The sequence below is a fragment of the Leptodactylus fuscus genome, chromosome 4, assembly GCF_031893055.1.
Source record: "Leptodactylus fuscus isolate aLepFus1 chromosome 4, aLepFus1.hap2, whole genome shotgun sequence".
Lineage (NCBI taxonomy): Eukaryota > Metazoa > Chordata > Amphibia > Anura > Leptodactylidae > Leptodactylus > Leptodactylus fuscus.
In genome coordinates this window covers 50460345-50485790 of record NC_134268.1, presented here as the reverse complement: position 1 = coordinate 50485790, position 25446 = coordinate 50460345, and the positions used below count along the sequence as shown (strand labels likewise).

Genomic DNA, 25446 nt, shown 5'->3' with positions numbered 1-25446 from the left:
GTCTAAATTCGATGAGATGTTGATGCAGGACATCGACATTCAGTTATGGTTTTCCACTGACGAGTAGACCCAGATGGGTGGGAGTCTTGAGCCGTGAACTCCGCAGATAAATCAGCCATGGCATCCGTGGCAAGATGGAGCAGGGCACTTATTTTTCAGTGTCCTGCTGTGATCTCTGCCTCATATTGTTTCAATCTGGGAGGAAACTGCTACTGATTCAGTGGCGTAATCTGCCCCCAAATCAGCATCCAATTCCTATGTGTGAACAACCCCTAAAGCAGCCTGCCTTCATTTCAATTGAAGTAAGGCCAGGTTCAGACAGGATTTTTTGGGCTGAGGTGGAACCCGCCTCAAAATCCAGCTCAAAAAAACCGCCTCCCATTGAAATCAATGGGAGGCGGTCACAGAAAAAAGAAGCGACATGCCCTTTCTTCAGACTGATTCCTGCCGTTGATTCAGCCACGGAGATCTCCCTCGTGACACTCCCTCCTGACTAGGCCCATTCATTTGGACCTAATCCAAAGCGGAATGCCACGACTGGATACCGGTGCACTGTATGTACTGCTCCGGCATCCAGTCGCGGCTAGCTGTTTTTTGGACCGGATTCTGAGACTGCCACCACATCAAAATCTGGTGCAAAAAACTCCAGTGTGAACCCAGCCTTAGATGCAGAATTTTTCCTGTAGCTGATTTCATCATGCTCGATCTTCATGTGGGTTTCGTCTGAAAATCCCATTGAAGTGAAAGGGATGCAGAAAAATTCTGTCTGACTAGTGGAGAATTTGCAAATTACACGTCGGATCCCGTGGTAGATTCTGCAGTTGAATTTGGTCAAGCAGAAATATTCACCTTCAAATTCTTGAATCTAAATTTTTTCAGGAATAATTCTGCTACAATTATACACAATTTGTATAATAAAATGAATAACAACAAATCATTGTGGAAGATAATGGTTATGGGTAAAAAGTAGTAAGTAGTTATAATGGAGAACGGAAAAGCAAGAATTGCACTCGTAAAGTGCAGCGGAACTCGTAAATTTCGGGACATTAGCTCTCCATAGAACATTTATTAATAGAAAAGCAATGCGAAATGACGTTTCCGTCAAATGACCTTGATCAGGAACAAATGTTGCTATGCTAGGAAGTAATCTTGGCTCTATGTAATCCATCTCACTGCTAAGGAGATGTGCATTACATAGCACCAAGACTTCCTAGCATCGCAGTCGTGTCTGATGAAGGTCATTTGACCGAAACGTCACTTTGGATTGTCTTTCTATTCATAAAATGTTCTATGGAGCAAGTAATATCCAGGAGTGCCGAGTTTCACTGGGTTACATTATGGATAGGGTTCGGATCCTACACTGGCATCCTGGACCTCTATGCACAGAGCACTGCAGACATGTTTTTATCACTATGATGAATACAGTTAATATTTTGTTATATTTTAATGGCATGTCCACATTACGAATGATAAGAAAAGAAAATGTCCGAGACGATTACTTTACAAGTTCAGTGCCCTGTGATGTAATATAGTAATTGAGCACAAGAGGGCAGTAGTGTATCTTTCTTCATTAGCCGCTAGAAAGTCATATAAATGAATGTACAGGCAGTCACCCGGCCGCTGCTTTATACTAGATTTAAGTAGAAATACATCACGCTATGAATTTAGATTAGCAAACAGTTTTTGTGTTGCAACATACTGGCCCAAAGTTTTAAGTTTTTTTTTCTTTTTCAAACCAGTTGATACAATTTCGATTGTAAAGACCTCATATAAGTTACAATACATAGCCTGGGTAGGCCAGTTTAGGTCCCGATCAATTGTAAATAAATAAATAAAAAATAAGAAGTAGTTTGTTGCATAAACACAGACATTTCTCTTCTTTATCAAATGATAGATCTTAAGAACATTCTGTATCTTATTATAATAGTTGTCAATCTTATGAAGGTTGCCTTTATGTCTATACTTGGCGTATACAGTATAACCAGCAATCTGCACAACCAGTAAGTGAGTAGGCGCTCACACAATAATACTGGTGTATTACAGCTCCATACGTGATCCATACATTAAGGGTCAAACCTATAGCGCCATCTGATCCCACACTTGGTATTACAAGAGAACCTGGCAGGTTTTTATTTCACCATAAACTGTCCCCATCATGTGCAGGATGAAGTACTTACCTTTCTTGCGGTGCCCTCTATAATCTCTCTGTTGCAGCAAATTGAACTTATAAATGTATGAAAGTCATATGCAAATTACCCTAAGTAGTCATGTGGGCGGAGAGAAGCTTCAGCTTAGTCACACTGTCCGCTTACTAATCACACCACCTGTGTGTAAGTGACATCTCCATCAAGACATCAGGGCGTAAGTACTTCATCCTGCATATGATGAGGCCAGTTTACGGTGGAAAAAACATTTGACAGGTTCCTTTTAAATATATAACACTGAACAGTAATATAACCATATGCATCAGTTCATAACCAGCAACACAAAGTGATAAAAAAGCATGTTCCTTGGTTTCATGGCCATGCTGCAGCCCTGTCCCATTTGTGTTAATGGGACTGAGCAGTGGAATTGCCATGTGATCAATGAAAAAAGCAGCCACCATGTTATCAAAGTCCCGCGCAACCCCTGTAATATCAACTGACAGTCTAATGGCTTCCAATCAGATTATTATTGGCCATGTGGTGATTATCGGGCCACACATTGTAGATCAGTTGCTTAATAAGAGCTCCATTATTGTGTATATGATAAATCACCCGAAAAACTCCAAATCTAATCTATGAAATCAGTATAATCCTAATAAACAGCTAATACTGATCGTGCCCCAAAGATTTTGTAACCGACTTTTGCACCCGTTATGGTAAATACAGTGGGGCAGATTTATCATGCCTTGTATACCAGGTTTTGTGGGGTAGAGGATGTCCTTCACGTAGGATAGAATTTGTTTATTGCATAAACCCATAAAAAACTGTTCAGCCTTGTTGAAATGAAGAAAAACCTACTTTAGCTTGTCCAGCTGCCATATTATACTTTATTTTGCAGTTGCTTCAATGTACAAAAACAAATTGTAAGGGCAAATGCTACCGTGTGACTAGGCTAGCTCACAGCCCAGACACTAGGATGTCTCATGCTTTCTCCTGTGGTGCGTCCTCCCCTCTGACTGCAATTACATGGTCTATGAGAGAGGGACTACATGGAGCAGCAGTCTTATAGACATTAGAGAGAGCCCTGTGCAGAGTAGACATGGCTGAAGTGCCGGCCTTGGTGCCTGAGGTTGCTGACCCCTGCTATAGAGTGTACACTCTTTGGACACACTGTTGTGACCAAATTTCAATAGGGGACAGCAGTGGCATAACTAGGAATGGCAGACCCTAAGGCGAACATTTAACATGGCCCCTTCCCCCCGACCGACACCTCCGCCCCTGCACAGAAACAGCATTCCTGCACAAACTATTATGCCCCATAGTGGCCCCTACACACACTAAGACACTATTATTCCCCATAGTGGCCTCTGCACACAGTATTATACTCCATTGTGGACCACACATGAACAATTCTTATACTCTGGGGTCTTTTAAGACCCCAGATAGGGAAGGGAAATGGAAATGTTGCTAAAATGTATAAATAGGATGTGGTGGATAGATGTAATAAGTTGTGCAAGATGAGTTTTTGCACCAGTATGTGAGTCTTTAGTTACATCCTACAGCCCTTTTTATCAGACAGATACACATCTTCCCCCAACAGTAACACTATATTATAGTATCACTATATGATGTTATATCAGTGCTGGCTCAGGTTAAAGGATACCCTATGGAGCGGTTCCTTTTGATGCACTCATAGTGAACCATGTAGCGCCCATACAATACAATCATACAATGTCTAGAAAGCATTACTGTGAAGTGTCTAAATAATATTATCAGGCAGCATGTTCTAGAGCAGGGGTCTCAAACTCAATTTACTCGGGGGCTGCTGGAGGTAGAGTCTGGGTAAGGCTGGCCCGCATCAGATTTTCCCAAATTTTTTATTTTCTAGAAGTCGCCATATTCTGACACCTGTAACTTTTTTATACTTCCGTGTACAGGGATGCATAGGGCATCTTTTTTTGTGGGGCTGGTTGTACTTTTCAGTTCTCCCATTTTGGGGAATTGCTTTTGCTTTGATCATTTTTTATTCAAATTTCTAACAGAAGCAAAACAGTGAAAAAATGGCGGTTTGGCACTTTTGACTTTTTTTTCCCACTACGGCATTTACCGTACAGGAAAAATATTTTTATAGATTTGTAGAGCAGACGATTTCAGACACAGGGATACCTAACATGTAGGTGTGTCACAGTATTTAACTACTTTTATCTGTGTTCTAGGGAAAGGGGGGTGATTTGAATTTTTAATATTTTTTTTACTTTTTTTTTTTGCATTTATTAGACCCCCTAGGGGTCGTGAACCCCAGAGGGTCTGATCACTAATGCAATGCATTACAATGTTAATGCATTGCAATACATTGCAAAAAATCGTCATTTGTTTTGCAGGCTGCATAGAGCAGCCTGCAAAAGAAAATCACTGCAGACTGGCCGGGGAGCCGGCTGTCATGCCAACGTGATGGCGGCCCTGGAGAATGCTCCAGGCGCTGGGGATCACAGGCAAAATGGCGGCGCATGAGAAAATGGCGCCTCGGTTAGCTTTGACCGAGAACCTGGAAGGGTTAATGCCTCCAATCGGTGTGGGAACCAACCGGAGGCATTAGCGCTGGTTGTCTACTGTGTAAAATAGTAGACACCCGGCAGCTATGGCGGCCGCCCGACTCCCGGGCGGCCACCATAGTTAAACACCCGGCATCCTCCGGGGGGAGCAAACTATTGTCCTGAAGGCCGCAGTTGGCCCACGGGCTGCGAGTTTGAGACCCCTGTTCTAGAGCAAATTGATATATAGTATGGTTATAATTTGTCATTTATTGATTTATAACCTGTATTGTATTCTATAAATCTCTGCACATTCATTCAATGAATTCTACAAGAACTTCTGTAACAAATCTATATATCCATCTGCGCAGCTCTTGCTGCTCTATAACATCCTGCTTTCGATCAATAGGTTCGGGATCGGACTGCAAACTTCAGGTGCCCAGACTATCAGAGGTGCTCCTTCCATAGGGACAGGTGATATACAGATCGCACACCTCCAGTCGAGAGTATATAGCAAAAAACAAATATAAAACATATGCACAGCATTGAAAAACATCTCATGGTATAAATTCTAGGGAATGCAATATACACCGAGACAAATCAGAGAGAAGATATCAGACTGCACACCGTGACCCTAACCTGGACTTCATTCACTTAACATGAGAATCAATCCGTCCTGTATCTAAGCAGTGTATAAATAAATGAGTGAGTCTATAAATTACCAAGCAGTTCCATTGCATCATCCTCATTATCAATATCTTCCTCTGTGACAGATGCAGGAGCGCTGTGTACGGAGTCAAAGGAGTCTTGAGAAAGCATGGCCGCTAACAGCTTCTTATGTTGTTGCTGCTGCTGCTTCAGACCTTTGTTCTTTGGTTCCATCTTCAAACTAGAAGAATAAGTAATGGATACTACATCAATGTCATTGACAGAACGATGACCACAGGCAGATTACTAACTAGCTGTCAACAATCGTTGAATAAATCAATAGTATAAGTCAATTGAAGGAGTTTATCACAAGAAGATGCTTCTTTCTCCACTTATCAGACTCTTCTCCCCTTTCACCAACTCTCAAATGTCAGCTGGATCCATCTTGTTCTACCAAAGCACACTGTCGATACGTACAACGTATCAAATAATATGTCCAAATAGAGGTTATGGAAAAATCAGGGGAAAGAGGAGCCACGTGGAAAAGAAGCAAACAGGGGTCCAAGTACCACTGTAGCAGCCATAGCAGCTGTTATAGGACCCATAATGTCACCACCTAGACTGGCACCCAATCAGACACAAGTATGGAGGATGCACAGCGTTATTTCATGGCCTGCTTTGCATCCTCTACGGTGAATATTTAAAACTCTATTAAAGGTGACCTTCAGAAGAATTGAAATCCAAGACAGAGCTTGCAGCATTGTTGCAGCCGTCTGCTGGTCAATGCCTTCTATAGTGTAACATAAGTAAAGCTTAAGGCATTGTATGGTTGCCTTGTCAACTTTACTGCTGAGTATATTAGAGGAATGAGACATAGGCAGGCACCGTAACAAGTACCCTTTATCACATTTAGTCCTCATACACACAACAGTGTTCATTTTGGTCTACAATGTTCATGGACAAGGTCCCATGGCCCATTCAAAGCTCTGATATGGGGCCTGGCCTCTCCTAGTTATATCATACACTCATACAGATCTGCTGCTGCAGCTAATAGTAAGTTTTCATTCTCACCCCAAGTGTTTTATTCAAATCAATACTGTTCTCTATAATGATATATACAGTTCTGCTGCTACTTCTCAATAAATGTGAGAGATTTTGGTAGTAGAAGCTCCATGTGCTGTCTATGGGAAGTATCACAGCAGCTAGTCTCCCCTAGAAGCTCAGGGAAAACTGAGAATTACAGATAGAGCTTGCAAGAAATAAAAAGTCATACAATAGGCAGAAACCGTTTTATTGCTGATGTACACAGATGGAAGCTTATTCTTAAATAGAATTTGTCATATGAATATGCAGTGGCCTCTGCAGGAGCAGGGTATGGCGCAGGAGGAGCGGAGCAGATTGATGCATAGATTTGTGGAATGAGATTCAGAGTATCTTATATTATTCATTTATATCTCTGCTCATGTCTCGCTGTCTGCTTACACCAAGTTCACACTAGCATTGCTGACTCATTCAGGTCCACCCTGTCTGACTCCTCCACTAGAGGTTCTGCAGCAGCTGAGATGTATTATATTGAATAAGGTACAGCTTCTATAAATTATAAAGAATATAAGGCATCTCAGACTTGCTTTTACATGATCACAGAGCTCCTTGCAGACTTCTAATCCCCTCATCATTTACAGCACTGTCTCATATATTATGCATTTGTTTTATTGGCAGACATATTTTTAACACACATCCTTAGAAGACACCTGTGGTTACATCAGTTGCTTCTTCTGAGCTGTAAGCCACCTATTCTAGCTTGTAAAAGGCCTGAACAGATGGGCTCAGGCACTCAATCTCATAAAATCTTGCAAGATGTGTGAAGACGTGCCATCTGCTTCAAGTATAAATATTCAATGTTGGGCAATCTGAAGAAGGACCTAAATGACAGTCTGCATGATACACGTGCTGGAGAGCAATGTTACCCCTATATATTGGTAGATTTTAATCAATATGTTCATTCTAGTCTGGGTTTATGCCTTGATGGGCTCCATATTTTAGTAGGTACTGCAGATTGTGCCCATGTAGCCAATAAAGCACCTTGGCCTGTGTTAGTTCTCCGTCCACAAGGGAATAACAGAGGGAAGAATTGTTGCTTCAATGACAGATGGGCTGCAGACTACATGACCTATGTGTTCTGCCACCAGGAGCATATGCAGGGTTTTATTAAGGTGGGGGTTTATGGTTGTATATACACAGCATGAGGGCACACACACACACAAGACAATCTGTATTTAAAAGTATCATTAAAAAGTGAATAATGTCACTAAACAGCATATAAACATAATATTGCCATGCTGTACCCATATACACTCACCGGCCACTTTATTAGGTACACCTGTCCAACTGCTCGTTAACACTTAATTTCTAATCAGCCAATCACATGGCGGCAACTCAGTGCATTTAGGCATGTAGACATGGTCAAGACAATCTCCTGCAGTTCAAACCGAGCATCAGTATGGGGAAGAAAGGTGATTTGAGTGCCTTTGAACGTGGCATGGTTGTTGGTGCCAGAAGGGCTGGTCTGAGTATTTCAGAAACTGCTGATCTACTGGGATTTTCATGCACAACCATCTCTAGGGTTTACAGAGAATGGTCCGAAATAGAAAAAACATCCAGTGAGCGGCAGTTCTGTGGGCGGAAATGCGTTGTTGATGCCAGAGGTCAGAGGAGAATGGCCAGACTGGTTCGAGCTGATAGAAAGGCAACAGTGACTCAAATAGCCACCCGTTACAACCAAGGTAGCCAGAAGAGCATCTCTGAACGCCGCACAGTACGTCGAACTTTGAGGCAGATGGGCTACAGCAGCAGAAGACCACACCGGGTGCCACTCCTTTCAGCTAAGAACAGGAAACTGAGGCTACAATTTGCACAAGCTCATCGAAATTGGACAATTGAAGATTGGAAAAACGTTGCCTGGTCTGATGAGTCTCGATTTCTGCTGCGACATTCGGATGGTAGGGTCAGAATTTGGCATCAACAACATGAAAGCATGGATCCATCCTGCCTTGTATCAACGGTTCAGGCTGGTGGTGGTGTCATGGTGTGGGGAATATTTTCTTGGCACTCTTTGGGCCCCTTGGTACCAATTGAGCATCGTTGCAACGCCAAAGCCTACCTGAGTATTGTTGCTGACCATGTCCATCCCTTTATGACCACAATGTACCCAACATCTGATGGCTACTTTCAGCAGGATAATGCGCCATGTCATAAAGCTGGAATCATCTCAGACTGGTTTCTTGAACATGACAATGAGTTCACTGTACTCCAATGGCCTCCACAGTCACCAGATCTCAATCCAATAGAGCATCTTTGGGATGTGGTGGAACGGGAGATTCACATCATGGATGTGCAGCCGACAAATCTGCGGCAACTGTGTGATGCCATCATGTCAATATGGACCAAAATCTCTGAGGAATGCTTCCAGCACCTTGTTGAATCTATGCCATGAAGAATTGAGGCAGTTCTGAAGGCAAAAGGGGGTCCAACCCGTTACTAGCATGGTGTACCTAATAAAGTGGCCGGTGAGTGTATAATACTACCGTATAGTACTACATAGAACTGTTGCTGCACATTTTAGGGGTCAAAGTTCTGATACCAAGCTCCAAACTAGGGCTTAATGATAAAATGCAGCTCCCCCTAGAGGCTGCCGGTAGATGGCAGAGATCAGAAACTACTGGTAGTGCTCAGTACTGTTACTTATTTAGCAGAATAAACTACAGTAGATCATGGCTTAAGACATTTATGGCTCCTACCTAAATTCACTGCAAGTTGCATTATAGTTGTATACAAACTATATCAATTTTGGCATTACATGTACAATATACAAATACAATAGATGAGTTTTATGCACAAAAAAAAGCTCCACAAGCCTCTATGAAGTGCGCTAAACTGTTTTTTTTTTATACCGCTGGTCAATATTTCAGGCTGCTCCCGGGAAAAACAAAAATCGAGCAGCTCCCATTCAAATGAATTGGAGTCTTTTTTTTTGCAGGCGGATTTTGAGGCAGATTCCACGTCAAAATCCACCTGCAAAAACTCATTGTGAACTAGCACTTAATGCTACGCATATTATAAAACTGAAAATGCTTAGGTGTCTGAAGGTTGGTGGCATTAACTGTACCGCCCACTGGACTCCTCAGCCCAGGATGAGCAGAGATGTATCTCAATACAAGATAAACTGAATATTTTCTTACAAACTATAACTTATCCTGCTCAGCTCTTCTCCTCTATAGTATGCTGCCTGCTGGGTTGGTCCGCATTTTTAACAAGTTCCCTTTAAACACCCCAACAAAACAACCCACCTATAAGAAAAACGTGCACAAATAGCAGTCAGGTATTCTATAGATATAATGCCTGTGTCTGCTATTTTTACAAAACATATTTGGCGCCCCAATACATGTAGATGGATATGAAAGGTTTTGTGCAGTTTCCTGCATTTACTCATTTCGGCAATTACAACCCCTTCGCTATGTGTAAGCTTTCTTGTATCATCCTGTGATCGTGTAATGGAACTTTAATAAATTTCTAATCCTTTCCCTTTCTTTTCCTCTTATTCTACGTTCATAGGATTTGAATAACCTTCTAATACACCTCTTTTTATTGTCTCCTTTTTCTAGTCCAAAACCCTTGTGTTTTGCAGAAAATCTTCAATGTTTGATCTTCAATCTGTCACTGATATTGATCTCTCTATAATTTGTAATGGAAATTGAATTTCTTTGGGGATTTAGGGGTCTAGTGAAAAGAATTAGAGATCTTTTTACTCAAAGGACACTTCATGCATAATGGGGCTGCAGTATTGATCTGGACTATAAAGACACAGAAACCTTTTATAATACATTCTGCTTATGAAGTGCAGAGATTATTACATACCGCTTATACATGGTATCTCTCGCAACTATAGGGCTTTCCATTACATCTATATCCTTTTTACCCCACAACAGATCTACCTCTCGTTTCACCAATGGGATCTGCACCTACCTTCAAAGGGGGAGTTAAGGACCCCCAATCCCACAGCCAAAGGGATTTTAGAAATACCTCTGAAATACCTCCGCAAAATTACAGGCCCAAATTTACGCACCATATACGATCGGAACTCCCATTGAAATCAATGGGATCTTTTTTGAGCGCGCAAACTCTGACACGCGTATACGTGCCAGTTTACTCCGTGTGAACTGCCCCTAACAGCCTGATCATTAGGGTAAGTTCACACTGGGTTTTTTGGTCCGGACCAAAATACGGGTAGCTGTGACTGGATGCCAGTGCAATGCCCTTTGGTCCGGATTAGACACAAAAGAATGGGCCTAGTTGGGAGGGAGTGTCTTCAGGCAGATGTCGCAAGGCGAATCCGCCTGAAAGAATGAGCATGTCACTTCTTTTTTTCCGGGAGCCGGAACCAACGCCTTGATTTCAATGGGAGCCATTTTTTTTGGTAAGGATTTTGAGGCCTCAAAATCCTGTCCAAAATACTCCGTGTGAACTTACCCTTATTGTTTCTAATATTGGGAGTAGAAAAGACAACATGAACATTACCTTCTTGGCCAGTGGGTAAGTTCATTTGACATTAATCTAATGTGCACGTGCAATACAGACCCACCAGATCTGATTTTACTTTGAAACAAATCAATGTTTTGAAAATCAGGGTCACGTTTCTGAAATCATTGTGTATTTGACTATTGAGGTTTTGTTACCATATATAACATTTCTTGTATTCGTGCGTGTGAACTATGGCAAGTCTTCTAGTGATATTAAGACACTGACTACACCTCAAGCAATGTATTTACTATAGAGAATGCAAGAGAAGGCAAAAGTGCTCAATGTGCATGCCGGAGATGGATGACACACTTGATGCAGGCGCCTGAGCTTACTGTACATCACTATTAACATTGTGTGCGGCGTGTAGCACTGTGTATCATTATAGAAGTGATTCTTCCTTTTAACATTCTCTTTTCCCCCTTATAAGATAAAGGATGGTTATCTGGTTAAGCTTTACTACCAATATACACCCTGATTAGATATGAGCAAGTACTACTCGAAACTCCTGTTTCGAATAGCACGCACCCATAGGAATTAATGGACGCAGTCGGCACGCAGGGGGTTAAACCGCCGACCAAGTCAGCGTGCCACTTCCATTCATTCCTATGGGTGCGTGCTATTCGAAATAGCCGTTTCGAATAGTAATCGCTCATCTCTAACCCTGATCCCTGGAGCCCCAAAGTTACCTGTGCAGTGGGCAGCTGGGGAGGCCAGTATTCTCGTTCCCCGGTTTCCCCTGCAGCCATCCTGAGATTCAGTAACATCACAGTCTCCCTTCTGCTGCAGAATGGAGTCACATAACCAATAGTCAGACAGTCTGCAGGGGAGGTAGAACGACCACATTTCCGACCTCTGCACAGGTATCACCAGGACTCCAGAGGACCGGGTGTATATTAGTGCCAGGAATGCACTGGTAAACTCTATTACTCCCTGGATAACCCCTTCAGCTTAAAATTCTCCCTTCCTCCCCAATGTACATGAAATATTACATTTTGCATCCTTCCTCGCTGTCACTACTGAAAATATTCTCATTTGTCTTTACAGGAAAATAAACTCAGTGGGATAATGAACTGTGTTTGCTATGGACTCAGGGCTATGAGCATAGTAAGCGTACCCGCCTCAATTTACAATTCCTCAGAATTATCTTTAACAGCGTTACTCTATGAATATTTCATGACATGAAGTCATTTGTTGTTGTTTGTTATGTGCTTAGCCTGCCATCTATTGTATTAATACAGTTCTGAGAATTCTCATCTTCTATGGAGTCTACACGTTCTTCCATTAAAGTCAGATTACAATACTTGTGATGTTTCTGAAGAAGCTTAGATACGTTATTAAATATTCTCCTTCCACTACAACCTCAAATGCCAATTTTATTGTTTTTTTAATGCATTCTTTTTGTTAAAGCAACACAAAACTACAGGACTATATGAACCTGGCACCAGTATAAAAGACGGAAAAAGAGTCGCCAGTTGCGTATACCTGGTAAACATGCCGGCACGGTATATAAGGAGATGGAGGGTGGGAAGGGAATGGATACTGAGGCAGAGTTATTCATTGCTTGGGACAACCATTGGATGATAAAACTGAGATGAGACCATAATTCTATGGAAAAGTAGTAACTGAGTTTCCAAAAAAAATTTAAAAAAAATGAAAAATTAAGAATAACGTAAAATCATCAAAGAGCTAATACAGATATAGCAAATCATTACACACAAAAGTTGAAAGTTCGAAAAAGCAGCTGGAAGTTGTATATTGCTTTCTATGATGGATATTGGGGTTTTTTTTTAGGGTCCAGAAAAGTATAATCATGCCTCTAAAAAAATAACATGGAGGTGCTCTCACCTGGTGTCCAAAGGAGAAAAATACAGAACATGTAGTACCACACTATACAGCAAGGAGGCGATACTAGCCAGTCAATCACTGCATGTACTTCGCTAATACAGGGATTTCACCACTGAAATGACCGTGAAGATGTGTTGGAACCTCCAGTCAAGTATTGAATGTTGAGTCTGGTTTGAAGGGCCAAGGGGCTAGAAAAGACCACGGCAAGTAGAAAATATTGTATCCTGAAGGACCGTTGTATATGTCTAACATGCCCATGTCCTTAGTCTAGATCTATGCCATTTGGCAAATAAGTAATCATAGTCAACTGCACTACTGAATATGCCGGTATCTCAATACTATAATTAACATACTATGATAAGATAAGATAAGATAAGATAATCCTTTAATCCTTTAATTTTCCCATCATTGGGAAATTCGGTATGTTGTCTTGTTTGATTTTTTTTTAAGCAGATTTTCTGTTTTTACCTTACCTCTTGCCTGAACACATCCATATACTGTAAGCTTGTTACAAGATGAGCAGCTTTTTGCGATATGCTGTCACAAAGAGATATGCTATCCATCTTCTATTTTGTCTATGAGTAGACATCCAGTGGCTGTGTTGTGAATTGCAGCTGGCTAAGGATTTCACCAGCATGTTTTAATATTGTACTGAATGGCATTCATATGCAACTGGAGTCCTTATCCAAGCTAGAGCTAAAGTAAGGGTGTAAATACCTACATGCCACACTAAACGTATACAGCTGGATATGTCTAGGGAAGAGAGATAGCTGCAATAGTCAAACCTGTACTGGCATTGGGACATGTAGGCTAAAGGGGATAGGGGCCAAACCTTAGTACGGTGAAGTTCAGAGTGTAGTATAGTATAGTAATGGACAGTGAATGAAGCAACCACTCACCTGGAGCATCATTCACTTAATACAGCTCTTATACAGGTATTTCGGCTGGTCATGTGATTGGCAAACTGACCTGTTGATTCACACATCAGCCAGAGGACCCTGGTTTCTAGGTAAGTCTGTGAGTGCGTAACATCCAGGCTCTCCTAGACTTGCATAGAAAAGGCGATTTCTAGCTGGTGTGTGAATTGGCAGGTCAGTGTGCCGGTCACATGACCACTTGGTGGACCCATTCAGGAGATGAATACAATTAACAATTCGCAATGGTGAGTAACTGCATCGTTCACTCTACAGTCCCATGGCTTATACTACATCGCTAGACTCGAGTATAAGCCGAATTTTTCAGCCCAAATTTTGTGCTGAAAAAGCCCCCCTCGGCTGATACTCGAGTCAGCAAAAAAAAAAAATTATATATATTATTTATTTATTTTTAGGAGGGTGGGGGGGTCTATTACCAGCCACAATATCAATAGATAGAATCTCCCATAAAATAGTGCAAGAAAAAAAAAAGAAGATTTAAAAAAAATAAAAAATAAAAGTTCTTAATCCCTCCTGTCCCTAGAATACATATAAAAGTAGAAAATGACTGTGAAACACAAACACATTAGGTATCCCTGTGTCTGACAGTGCCCGGTCTACTGAATATAGGGGATCTGCAGTGCTCCTGTTCCGTCGGGAAGGGGTTAATAGGAGCGCTGCAGATCCCCTATATTCAGCCAGACTGACTTCCAAGTGGGGGGGGGGGGGGGAAGCAGTCCTCAAGCTCAGGGAAGGGGCAGACAGACAACCAAAACACCCCTCCCCTTCCCCAGCACCCAACAACTACTGCACGCAAAAACTCCGGCCATTTTAATTTTTGAAATTTTCCAGTAGCTGCTGCATTCCCCCCCCCCCCCCCCCCAGGCTTATACTCGAGTCAATAAGTTTTCCCAGTTTTTTGTGGTAAAATTAGGGGCCTCGGCTTATATTCGGGTCGGCTTATACTCGAGTATATACGGTATATTATAATCTCCTGGAGGGGAACTGGGATGATAGACCACCATGATAGTCTGCAGCAGTAATGGATTTAACAGACACTGAGTTTTCCTTAACATAAAACCTTTTCTTAATCACGTTTTTTTTTTTTACTTTTCTCTTATTACCATACATTTTTCTAACAATAGTTCTCTTCTATGCCATTTATTTGCACATTTTACACATAAGGTTTTTTCCAGGAGTTTTTTTTTCTTAGAGGAGAAATCTATGGAAAACACACCTGGAAAAAGGCAATAAAAACAAGATATTCAATAAAGGTAAAAAAAAAAAAAAAACAACACAAATTTATAAAAATCCAAAATTATTAAATGACATATTGCCTTCTCATATGTTAGGACAGGAGTCATGCCACGTCTGAAGAATACGTGTGTTGTAGACCACTGTAGGGTCTGACCTTCAATAGCTGGTAAGAGTGACAAATAATAGGCGCTAGCCGGACACCTTGCATTGTGATACTCACCTCCCCGCAGGACTGCCACTGCCTTCATCCCCTTCACGCTGTTCATTCTTATTTCTTGGTACAGGAGGCTGTATCATTTCTGAAGCTAAAGGGTCAATGTCATTGTCTTCACGTCCCACCCACTCTCCAATCACGCAGGGTCTTAGCAGTGAAGAGTTGAATGCTCGGGTGTCCTGAAGATATAACAATAGAAGACATAATGGAGGATACTCAGTGATATGCTTATGTTAAAGGGAATTTACAACAAATAGATATTTCAAAGACTGCTGGTCCCACTACCGGAAGGCCAAAAGCACAAATTGATAATTTGGGACACAAGTTAATATGACGGGAGAACAAGGAGCAATGAGTATGTGAGACAGAAGAGCAACAGTATTTATATTATAATGTATATTAGTATAACATGTAAAATATGCCTCATGGTCATATCGATATTAAATCAGGGCTGTCAAGAGGCAGTCCAACAGTGTGCATGGTCAACTGGCGCCCCATGGAAACTGGTGGCACAGGATGTCTATCCTGTGAATTGGTGATAAGTTGCTCTCTACTTCTTCCAGGGTTTGTAAGTGACGAATTCAGGGGATCCAAGATGGCTCCCACCAAGGGTCACGTGATAAGGAGTCAGCACTTGAGCTCCAACTCCTGTCACTAGAATTACCTGTAATAATAGGGGCTTTCTGACTAGTTCATTATAAGGGGGAATTCACATGTAAAGTGGTGCTTTACTCCATGTGAATGGAGGAGGTGGAGGAACTCGGGATCCAGGTGCTGCCACTAATCAGATAACCTGGAGTCAGAACCAGCCGAGAACCTATGGATTCATCTCCTAAAACCCACAAGTATTCACAAGCTTCCAGGAGAATCCCTTTAAGTGTAGTATCTGCCAGAAAGTAGCCGAACAGTTGGACATCTGATAATTCATACAACAAATCCAACCATCAATCCACTAAACTAGAAGATTTCCAACAACACAGTGAACTTCCACAAAGTGACCCCCCTCCACCCCATGATTGGTCAATCGTGCCATGCATGTCTAGTTTTAGCCAACAGTGACTGAAAAAAAAAAAAATCAGTCTCAGCAGACAGCAGTCTACCATCGGAAGTCACCAGTGGCGTAACTAGGAATGGCGGGGCCCCATGGGGAACTTTTGACATGCCCCCCCCCCCCCTGACCGACGCCAAAGACCTCGACCAACTGACCCCTACCACCACCACCCCCCCGCATTTCTGTTAACAATATAATGCCCCATAGTGGCCCCTGCACACAGAATTATACCCCATAGTGGCCCCTGCACACAATATTATGCCCCATAGTGGCCCCTGCACACAGTATTATGCCCCATAGTGGCCCCTGCACACAGTATTATACCCCATAGTGGCCCCTGCACACAGTATTATGCCCCATAGTGGCCCCTGCACACAGTATTATGCTCCATAGTGGCCCCTGCACACAGTATTATGCGCCATAGTGGTCCCTGCACACAGTATTATGCCCTATAGTGTCCCCTGCACACAGTATTATGCCCCATAGTGACCCCAGTACACAGTAGTATGCCCTATAGTGTCCCCTGCACACAGTATTATGCCCCATAGTGACCCCAGTACACAGTATTATGCCCTATAGTGTCCCCTGCACACAGTATTATACCCCATAGTGGCCCCTGCACACAGTATTATGTCCCATAGTGTCCCCTGCACACAGTATTATGTCCCATAGTGGCCCCTGCACACAGTATTATGCCACATAGTGGTCCCTGCACACAGTATTATACCCCATAGTGGCCCCTGCACACAGTATTATGCCCTATAGTGTCCCCTGCACACATTATTATGCCCTATAGTGGTCCCTGCACAGTATTATGCCCCATAGTGGCCCCTGCATACAGTATTATACCCCATAGTGGCCCCTGCACACAGTATTATGCCCCATAGTGGTCCCTGCACACAGTATTATGCCCCATAGTGGTCCCTGCACACAGTATTATGACCCATAGTGGCCTCTGCACACAGTATTATGACCCATAGTGGCCCCTGCACACAGTATTATGCCCCATAGTGGCCCCTGCACACAGTATCATGACCCATAGTGGCCCCTGCACACAGTATTATGCCCCATAGTGGCCCCTGCACACAGTATTATGACCCATAGTGGCCCCTGCACACAGTATTATGCATCATATTGGCCCCTGCACACAGTATTATACCCCATAGTGGACACCCATGAACAATTATTATACTCTGGAGTCTTTTCAGACCCCAGAGTATAATAATCGGAGACCAAGGGGGGATACAAACATAAAAAACTATTGTTACTTGCCTATATCCAGGCTCCGCTACACTCTCCGCCACTGTCAGCCATCTTCCGGGACGTCATGTGACCGGGGGGCCTGCGTCACGACGCATATGGACGCAGGTCCCGGGTAGTGTGACGTCACGCAAGTAGGTCCGAAGCATGCCCGGATCGCGGAGAGGTAAGTAACAATGTTTTTTATGTTCCCTTACCTCTCCCGGGTCTCTGATCGTTATACTTGGGGGGTCCGAAAAGACCCCCGAGTATAATAGTGCTTGTGGGGCCCGCAGTGTCACTTACCGATCCCGGGCCCTGTGGCAGCCGCTACCACTGCTACCCCGGTAGTTATGCCACTGGCAATCACATATAATTTAATAACCATGGTCATCCAAAATGGTGAAAATCAGCCATTTTGACCATCTATACGCTCAACATGGGTGCATGGCCGACATAAGACTGTATTCTCTCAATTGTTAGTTATGATGAGAAATAAATGCCATAGTTATATTCCAATGCACAGAATGGCTGTAAGAAAATGAAACTTAAAGGGAATGGGTCACCAGAAAATAACCTATTTTTTAAAGTTTTTATGTTAAACATATTTAAGAATTTTTGGTGATTTTCTTTCATTTTCATGTCAATTTTTTCAAACTTTTCCATTGACTTCAAGGAATCGGCTACAGACTTTTGCAGCCTATGGCCACGACTGTAAAGCATATCACTAAATGCTGTAAACAGAGCACAGGAGAAACTCGCACAAGATGGCAGCCCCCATAATCCGTTACAGGAAATAAAAACGGATTCGAAAAAAGACATATAATTCATTGGTTTTAATAAGTAATGGTAATACATTCCCTTTCAATGAGATGTCCCAAGATTGATATTTATCACCTATATAAATGACAGGCAATAAGTGTCTGATCAATGGGGATCCAACCAAAAGGGACTCACATGGATCACAAGCATGGGGGTCCTGTGTTCCTCACCCGCATGCACAGTCAAAGTCTGTGGGACAGACAGAGTTAGCCGAGTGCAGAGAACACAACTGCAATTCTTAGATTTCTATATAAATTTATAGGCATAGCGATGTAGGAAATAATAACTATAAAAGTAATATCACATTTATCTTGAATATTACCTGTTCCAGCTCATCAGATACAGCAATACCTGGAATAAAGAAAGTTCACAAATTTAATCCAACATTGTAAAAGGTTTCCCATTTAGGTATATAGAAACAGGGAACCTAGAAATAATTTGAAGAATTTGGGTGCAGATTTACTAAACCTAATTTTTGGCTGGTGCAGAGTTAGACTAAACACATTTCAAAGGAAGTCTCACCAGGGTTGACCATATGAAACCAACACCACAGTTACACAGATAAGGGTCATCGGAATTCAATTATTAAAAATATGCAAATGAGCAGTCCAGAGCACCATGGGCGTCTCCAGTGCTCCAGACTGCTCCACCCCCTGTGCAGTTACTCACCTCCTCCCCACCAATTCTTAATTGATAGGCAAGAGAGCGAGGATCAAATCTCACCTACCCCAATTATTATTCATAGGCCAGTCATATTAATGTGACCACCGCCTACTTTTGACGTGAACGTTAAATAACCAATCGCAGAAGGCACGTGTCATCAGCCATCTGGGTGCACTCATCATTGTGGAAGGCACGATGGATCGACACAAGTATGCATCTATCCTTGCGGAACATGGTCACCCCTACATTCAAAATGTTTTTCCTCAGGATGATGTCATCTACAAGTAGGACAATGCGACGTGTCATAAAGCTTGCAGTATACGTGCGTGGTTCGAGGAGCACCAGGATGAGTTTACCGTACTCCCTTGGCCAGCAAATTCCCCCGACTTGAACTCAATTGAGAATCTATGGGACCACCTCGATTGGGTTGTCCGCGCCATGGATGCTCAACCGTGTAACCTAGCACAGCTGGCCATGGCACTGGAGTTGGCATGGCTCAGCATCCCAGTGACATCATCACAACATCCCCTCTCTTCCTGCACGTCTCGCAGCGGCCCACTCTGCCAAAGGTGGTTACTCTGGATTTTGACAGGTGGTCATATTAATGTAACTGGACATGTGATAGAATACAAAATTCCGGAGCATTATCATGAATTATGGGGAAAGGGTTAACAATTTTATCACACATCATATTACATCTTTCTCAACTTACTTCGTGACAGATTTTCCAAAGCCTTCCCCAGTTTTTTGCTTTCTTGAAGGATGTGATTTAACTCGTCAAAATCTCGACTTTCTGGCTTTGTCCGCCAGTCCCATTTAGGGTGTTCAATGGATCTAGGCACTGAAAACATTAAAAAAAAATTCAATTGGTAACAAATGCTCTCAAAATAAAACTCATAAAAATAAGTATAAAAAATAAATGTAAACCATATGCTTTTATCCAGATTGTGTGAATAGAACCATTAAAGTCTATGGGAGCGCTGTTAATACGATGGCTAGTACATGGCCAATGAATCCTGTTGTGTGAATGAGCCTTTAGGCCGTGTGTCTCATTTTGTAGTTTTATAGTTATTATAGTTTTGCAAAGTAAGGAAGCCTTCACACGAAGTTTACGCTCCGCTCACTTTGAACGTAAACTGGTTCAGAGTGAGCGGCGTAAAAAACAGATCACATTTTTTTTTACTATAACAAAGCCAAGAAATGTGAATCCTTCTATCTATATGGCATGAGAACTTTTTTGTCTTCATACAGAATGCAGCAGAACAAAATCCATATTGCTCTTTATGAAATTGGAGATACAATGGCGGCCTCATGCACCTTTATGGGATTTCTCTTATTTTCTTGTATAGAGTCAAATAAAGTCATGTTAGTGAGAGAAATTGTGTAAAAGGCCGTTTCTGTAAGAGTTCTAACTTACAGCCGTAGCGGTTTTCAGTGTATGGACCCAAATCCCAAAATTCTTCAATTTTGAAATTGCAGACCCATTAATTTCATATATTCCCTGTTTTTTAGATCAGTGTCTGGGCCATAAAAACCATCTGCAGATTATTGAGCATGGCCTATTCCTGTCCATATTTGTGGCACAGACTCTCGCATGTTTTTTTGTGGAATATGAACCCATTTTGGCATACAGTAAAAACTACCATGATTGTGTGCATGGAGCCTAACTCAGAACATGTTCGGTTAAGGACTTGACAGGCTGCAATTCAGATTAGAACCAGTGATTGTCCACACATAGACAGATATTGCATAGACATCTCGAGATGGAATTTTGATTTTTGTTTGTTTAAAGCCGATCATCTTGTACCAAATTGCTGAACCAAGGGGAAGGACATATTGGCGTGTTTATCTCAACTCCATTCTAGGAGTCTAGTTTTATAGGAATCATTAATTCTTGTTGAGTTTTTTTTATTATTTTATTTTTGAACTAAAGTGAGTAAAGGAAATACAAAATCCACAAATGTAGCAAAGTGTAACTTCATCCTTTATATATTAACTACATTCTGTTGTAAATTTAAATTTAATTACTATTTTTTATATTCCGTTTTCTATTAAATCCAGACAGTAAAATATATGAATGTTTATTATTTTTTTATTTCTATGTTCACATTTGTGCTTCTCCTCTGCTCTGTTTGCAGCATTTAATGATATATTTTACAGCATAGTCATGGCGATAGGTAGCAATACTCTGCTGGGTCTAGGTGAGAATTTAGTGCAGGGAGTGGGAGTATTTCATCTGTGATATCATTTATTGTCAGTAGTGGACACAACGGCCAGTGTTATGTGATATTAACTATAGAGGTGTTATCTTCTATTGTAATCCTGTCTGTCTTGTTTGTGATGTTAATGAGGAGGCGATTCATTCTATTAATTGAAAAAATATATTTTTTAAAATATAGAGAGTGACATTAAAAATGCAAAGTGTGTCAAGTTAAACTTTGCTACATCATGCACAGATAGGGATAATACCGTATGCGTAAGGTATATACGGTATATAGCATCTAAAGCACAGACCGGGCAATTAATTGGACAAAATAGATGTATGCACTAAAGACTAAGTGTCAGGACCAAATCCATGTATCTCAGACTGCAATGACTATGCCTTTAAATAATTACTAAATGCAGGTTCAGCCGGGGCCGCGTGCACGATACACTTATCACTGCTCTCATTCAGTTACACAACAAACAGTTCTCTTTTATTAATATATTAATGACCTGCATCACCAGGAACATGATAATCTCAGTACAAGCCACTTCACTGCACAGCTAATTCAGCTCCTGGAAGCCGCCAGCATGTGCCAACTGGGAAAATGTCACCGAGAAGTAGCATGTGGTCACGACAAAGCTTAACCGTTCATGATGGTGGTGCTTATGCTTTACCCATATAGAGCGTGACTTCTAACTCAACCCAATCCTTATCTCCTATAGACTTAATAAGATCACACTAGAAAAAGCTATATAACGGTAAATGTGAACTTCTCAGAATATATAGGGAACCCTATAGGGAAACCTATGTGATGTGAAGGGAAGTCGTATGTGACTACTGCAGCAAGTGGAAAAGGAGCATTATATTAGGGGGCTGCCATGGAAGCAATTGCTTTATATATTCTCAAGTCCTGGTTTTCATGGGCTGTCCTGCAAGCAGCCCAGAAAGTTAGGCACTTACATATGTGTATAACAGGGGCACATCTAGTTAGTTTTATGGAGTTCCTGGGTTGATTTTGGTGCATGTGGCTTAGTAAGAACCTTGTTGTCACAGTTTTTAATGCAGTGTTTAGAACCAAAGAAGAGGATATAAAAGAAAGTAGTTTCAATCAATCTTTACTGTATACTTTTCCTTCTTTTTGGAAACACTTGACATTTGCTCAAAAACTGCATTAAAAGCTGGCACAGAAAGACCATATGTGATTCCAGCCCAAGACTAAGGCTCCGTTCCCACGGAGTAACACACCGCGCATTCAGACACGTATACACGTGTCAGAGTGTGAGCGCTCAAAACAGATCCCATTCACTTCAATGTGTGCTGGCTTATGGGCGCTACACATTGAAATCAATGGGAGGCTTTTTAACCCATTGATTTCAATGCGTAGCGTGCGTGAGCCGGCACACATTGAAGTGAATGGGATCTGTTTTGAGCGCTCACACTCTGACACGTGTATATGTGTCTGAATGTGCGGTGCGTTACTCCATGGGAACGGAGGAACAGGAACTGTAGGAAAAATACAGTAAAAACATATTTTTTTGCTGCATTTTTCTGGGTTTTTGTTCTCAACTAGAGTCTAGACTAAATCATAAATGGTACAGTTTATTATAATGGTCTTTAATAATTAAACCAGAGCAAAAACATGCTCTGGCAGATGAATCGGAGAGAGAAATTTGGCTTACTGACTCCACAGCACTGGTCATTACATGCCATAGCCAGCTTAACCCCTGGCAGACGCCGTGTTACACTATATGGATGGAATTAGTATGTGGTCTGTAGGTCTAGCTTCTCTCACCCCTGGTACTTAGCTGGTCACCAAGTGGAGTTATGGGCAGCCACACGTTTCTAGCATTACTTGGCAGTCTGACGATCCATTCACACGGAGTAAACGAGCGCTCATTTTGGCACAATACACGTGTAAAGAATACACGTATAAAAATAAGACTCCCATTGACTTCAATGACATTTCTTACATGTGTAAAAAACGCAACATGTTTTTTGACACGTTTTTTTTTTTTTTTAAAAGTGCCATTGAAGTCAATGGGAGTCTTATTTTTACCCGTGTATTCTTTACACGTGTATTGTGCCAAAATGAGCGCTCGTTTACTCCATGTGAATGGACCCTTTCACAAAAATGGCTATCCATGTAATACTATGTATTGGGTCTCCATTCTGGCACAATTACAACTAAGCCAGTAAAATGATCAGGCCGAAATTCAGACTGACTCCAACTACTCTGTTTTTCCATACATAGTTTAATATACAGATGTATCCACTCCTAACTTTTAGTGAATATCTCTAAAATCTCTTCTGAGGGCCCATTCAAACGGAGGAAAATGGTGAGGAATTTGGTGTGGAATTTCGGCGCTGAAAAAAAGCCTCCCATTGACTTCAATGGGTTCCAATGGGAGGATTTTTTTTTTCAGCGCTAGCAGAAAAAGGAACCCATTGAAGTCAATGGGAGGCTGAAATTCCACACCAAATTCCTCACCATTTTCCTCCGTGAGAATGGACCCTAAACTTTTAGGCTAAGGCCCCATGGGCCGTATCCGCAGCACTGCAGGAAGAACCGCTGCGTGAACGCATTGCGGTTCTTTCCACAGCGCTTTTAAGAGAAAGTTCACAGAGTTTTCCTCTGCGGACTTTCTCTTAACATTATATCTACGGGAAAGCAGCCGGAGTTTCCGTAGGTATAATTGACATGCTGCGGTTTGCAAAGCCGCAACGGCTTTGCAAATCGCAGTGTGTCCGCGCTGCGATCTTTTCCGCAAAGTGGGGATGGCATTCGCATGTACTTTACCACTTTGCCTACACTATAGAACGCCACGATTTTTCCCGCAGCGGGCAAATCGCGGTGTTTACATCCCATGGGGCCCCGGCCTTATACTGCTGTAAGGCTGGTTAGTGACACACTACACATAACTTTCTTGTATGAAAGTTCAGTCTTGCTGCTGAGAAAAATCAACTTTTATTCCATAATTAAATAAGTTGCTTGGTGCACGCCCGTCTGAGCCCCCATTTTCTTTTGTGGTCGCTACCTAGGGCCATCTCCAAAACAGAAAGAATTACATTCCTTGTGCACAACGATTTACAGCAATCGCAATGTACATGAAATAAACTGTGAATTTCTCAGCAGAATAATTACACTTTGACCCAAGAAAAATATGAGCATTAATGTAACTGCCCCTAAACAGTGTATAAGTGGTTAAAAGTGATTTCTGAGGTGGTAGATTCCCATTCATACAATATAACAAGTAGTTAGCAAAACCCTTCACAAGCTGCAGCTCACAATACAACCAATGGATATTTGCACATTGACATATAGCATATCACTTTGTGACATAATTCCATGAATTTGTGTTGTTTTGAAAAGCTGTTCATCTCATGGACAAATATAGCTAAAGTTAGGATAGATAAAGAATTCGCTCTAGATTTCACACTCCATCAGTGTACCTGGTCATATAGAATATCCAACATCTCACTCTCTGCGCTATGTTATTAACGTCATTGCCCTGAAGGCACAAGCGCCATACATCTATAGCAGTATATCTTTGTTTTCGCCATGATAATAATAACACAGAGAACAGATCGTTTCTTCGAGAGCCATCACAGCACAGATCTTTTCCATCTGAACCTGACAGTTTCCTTTATTGGGTTGTCAGATCTCGGGCTGTACCCAGAGTCACAAGGAACAGTAGTCACATAGATTAGAAGTGTCAAGTGCTATCATGTCTCACTCTCCACAATGCAGGAGGAAATAATGATCAGCCGCCTGATACATCATGAAATAATAAGTGATGAGAACATAATAGACACCATTATTACTGGGTTGTTCCACCACGGTAATTACCATGGCTTAAATTAATGGAATTATTTCATTAACATGGATCACGTACATGATATCTTAGGTGGAAAAAACAAGTTTTCTATCCTTCATTTATTTTATGTTACTACTTTGCAGTTCTTCTTCAAAAGCCATTTAATACTCTTCATAAAAATAAGAATTTGCAAGCATCTTTCCTTTGAATCCTGCATTATATTATCCCTCAGTTATTCCTCCTAGAAACGTTAGGCATTAGCAGTCCCCTTCTCAGTTGGCCATGTCCCTTCACACTCTAGAACTATCCAATCTGTACTGATAGTATCAGACACAGTATTAACATGTGGGATAGTAACATATACAGTGTTGGCCGAAAGTATTGACACCCCTGCAATTCTGTCAGATAATACTCATTTTCTTCCAGAAAATGATTGCAATCACAAACTCTTTGGTATTATTATCTTCATTTAATTTGTCTTCAATGGAAAAACCAGAAAAAGAATTGTCAAAAAGCCAAA

General features: G+C 41.6%; 1 protein-coding gene across 1 annotated transcript in view; it reads right to left on the bottom strand.

Moving 5' to 3' along the window:
* C4H8orf34 (chromosome 4 C8orf34 homolog) overlaps positions 1-25446 on the bottom strand; it is a 227376-nt gene that overhangs the window by 132436 nt on the left and 69494 nt on the right. Inside the window, exons 4-7 of the mRNA XM_075270419.1 lie at positions 19618-19746; positions 18565-18593; positions 15137-15309; positions 5398-5564 (exon numbers count right to left, since the gene is read on the bottom strand). Of these exons, the coding sequence (XP_075126520.1) occupies positions 5398-5564; positions 15137-15309; positions 18565-18593; positions 19618-19746 (498 nt within the window). The remainder of the gene's footprint in view (positions 1-5397; positions 5565-15136; positions 15310-18564; positions 18594-19617; positions 19747-25446) is intronic.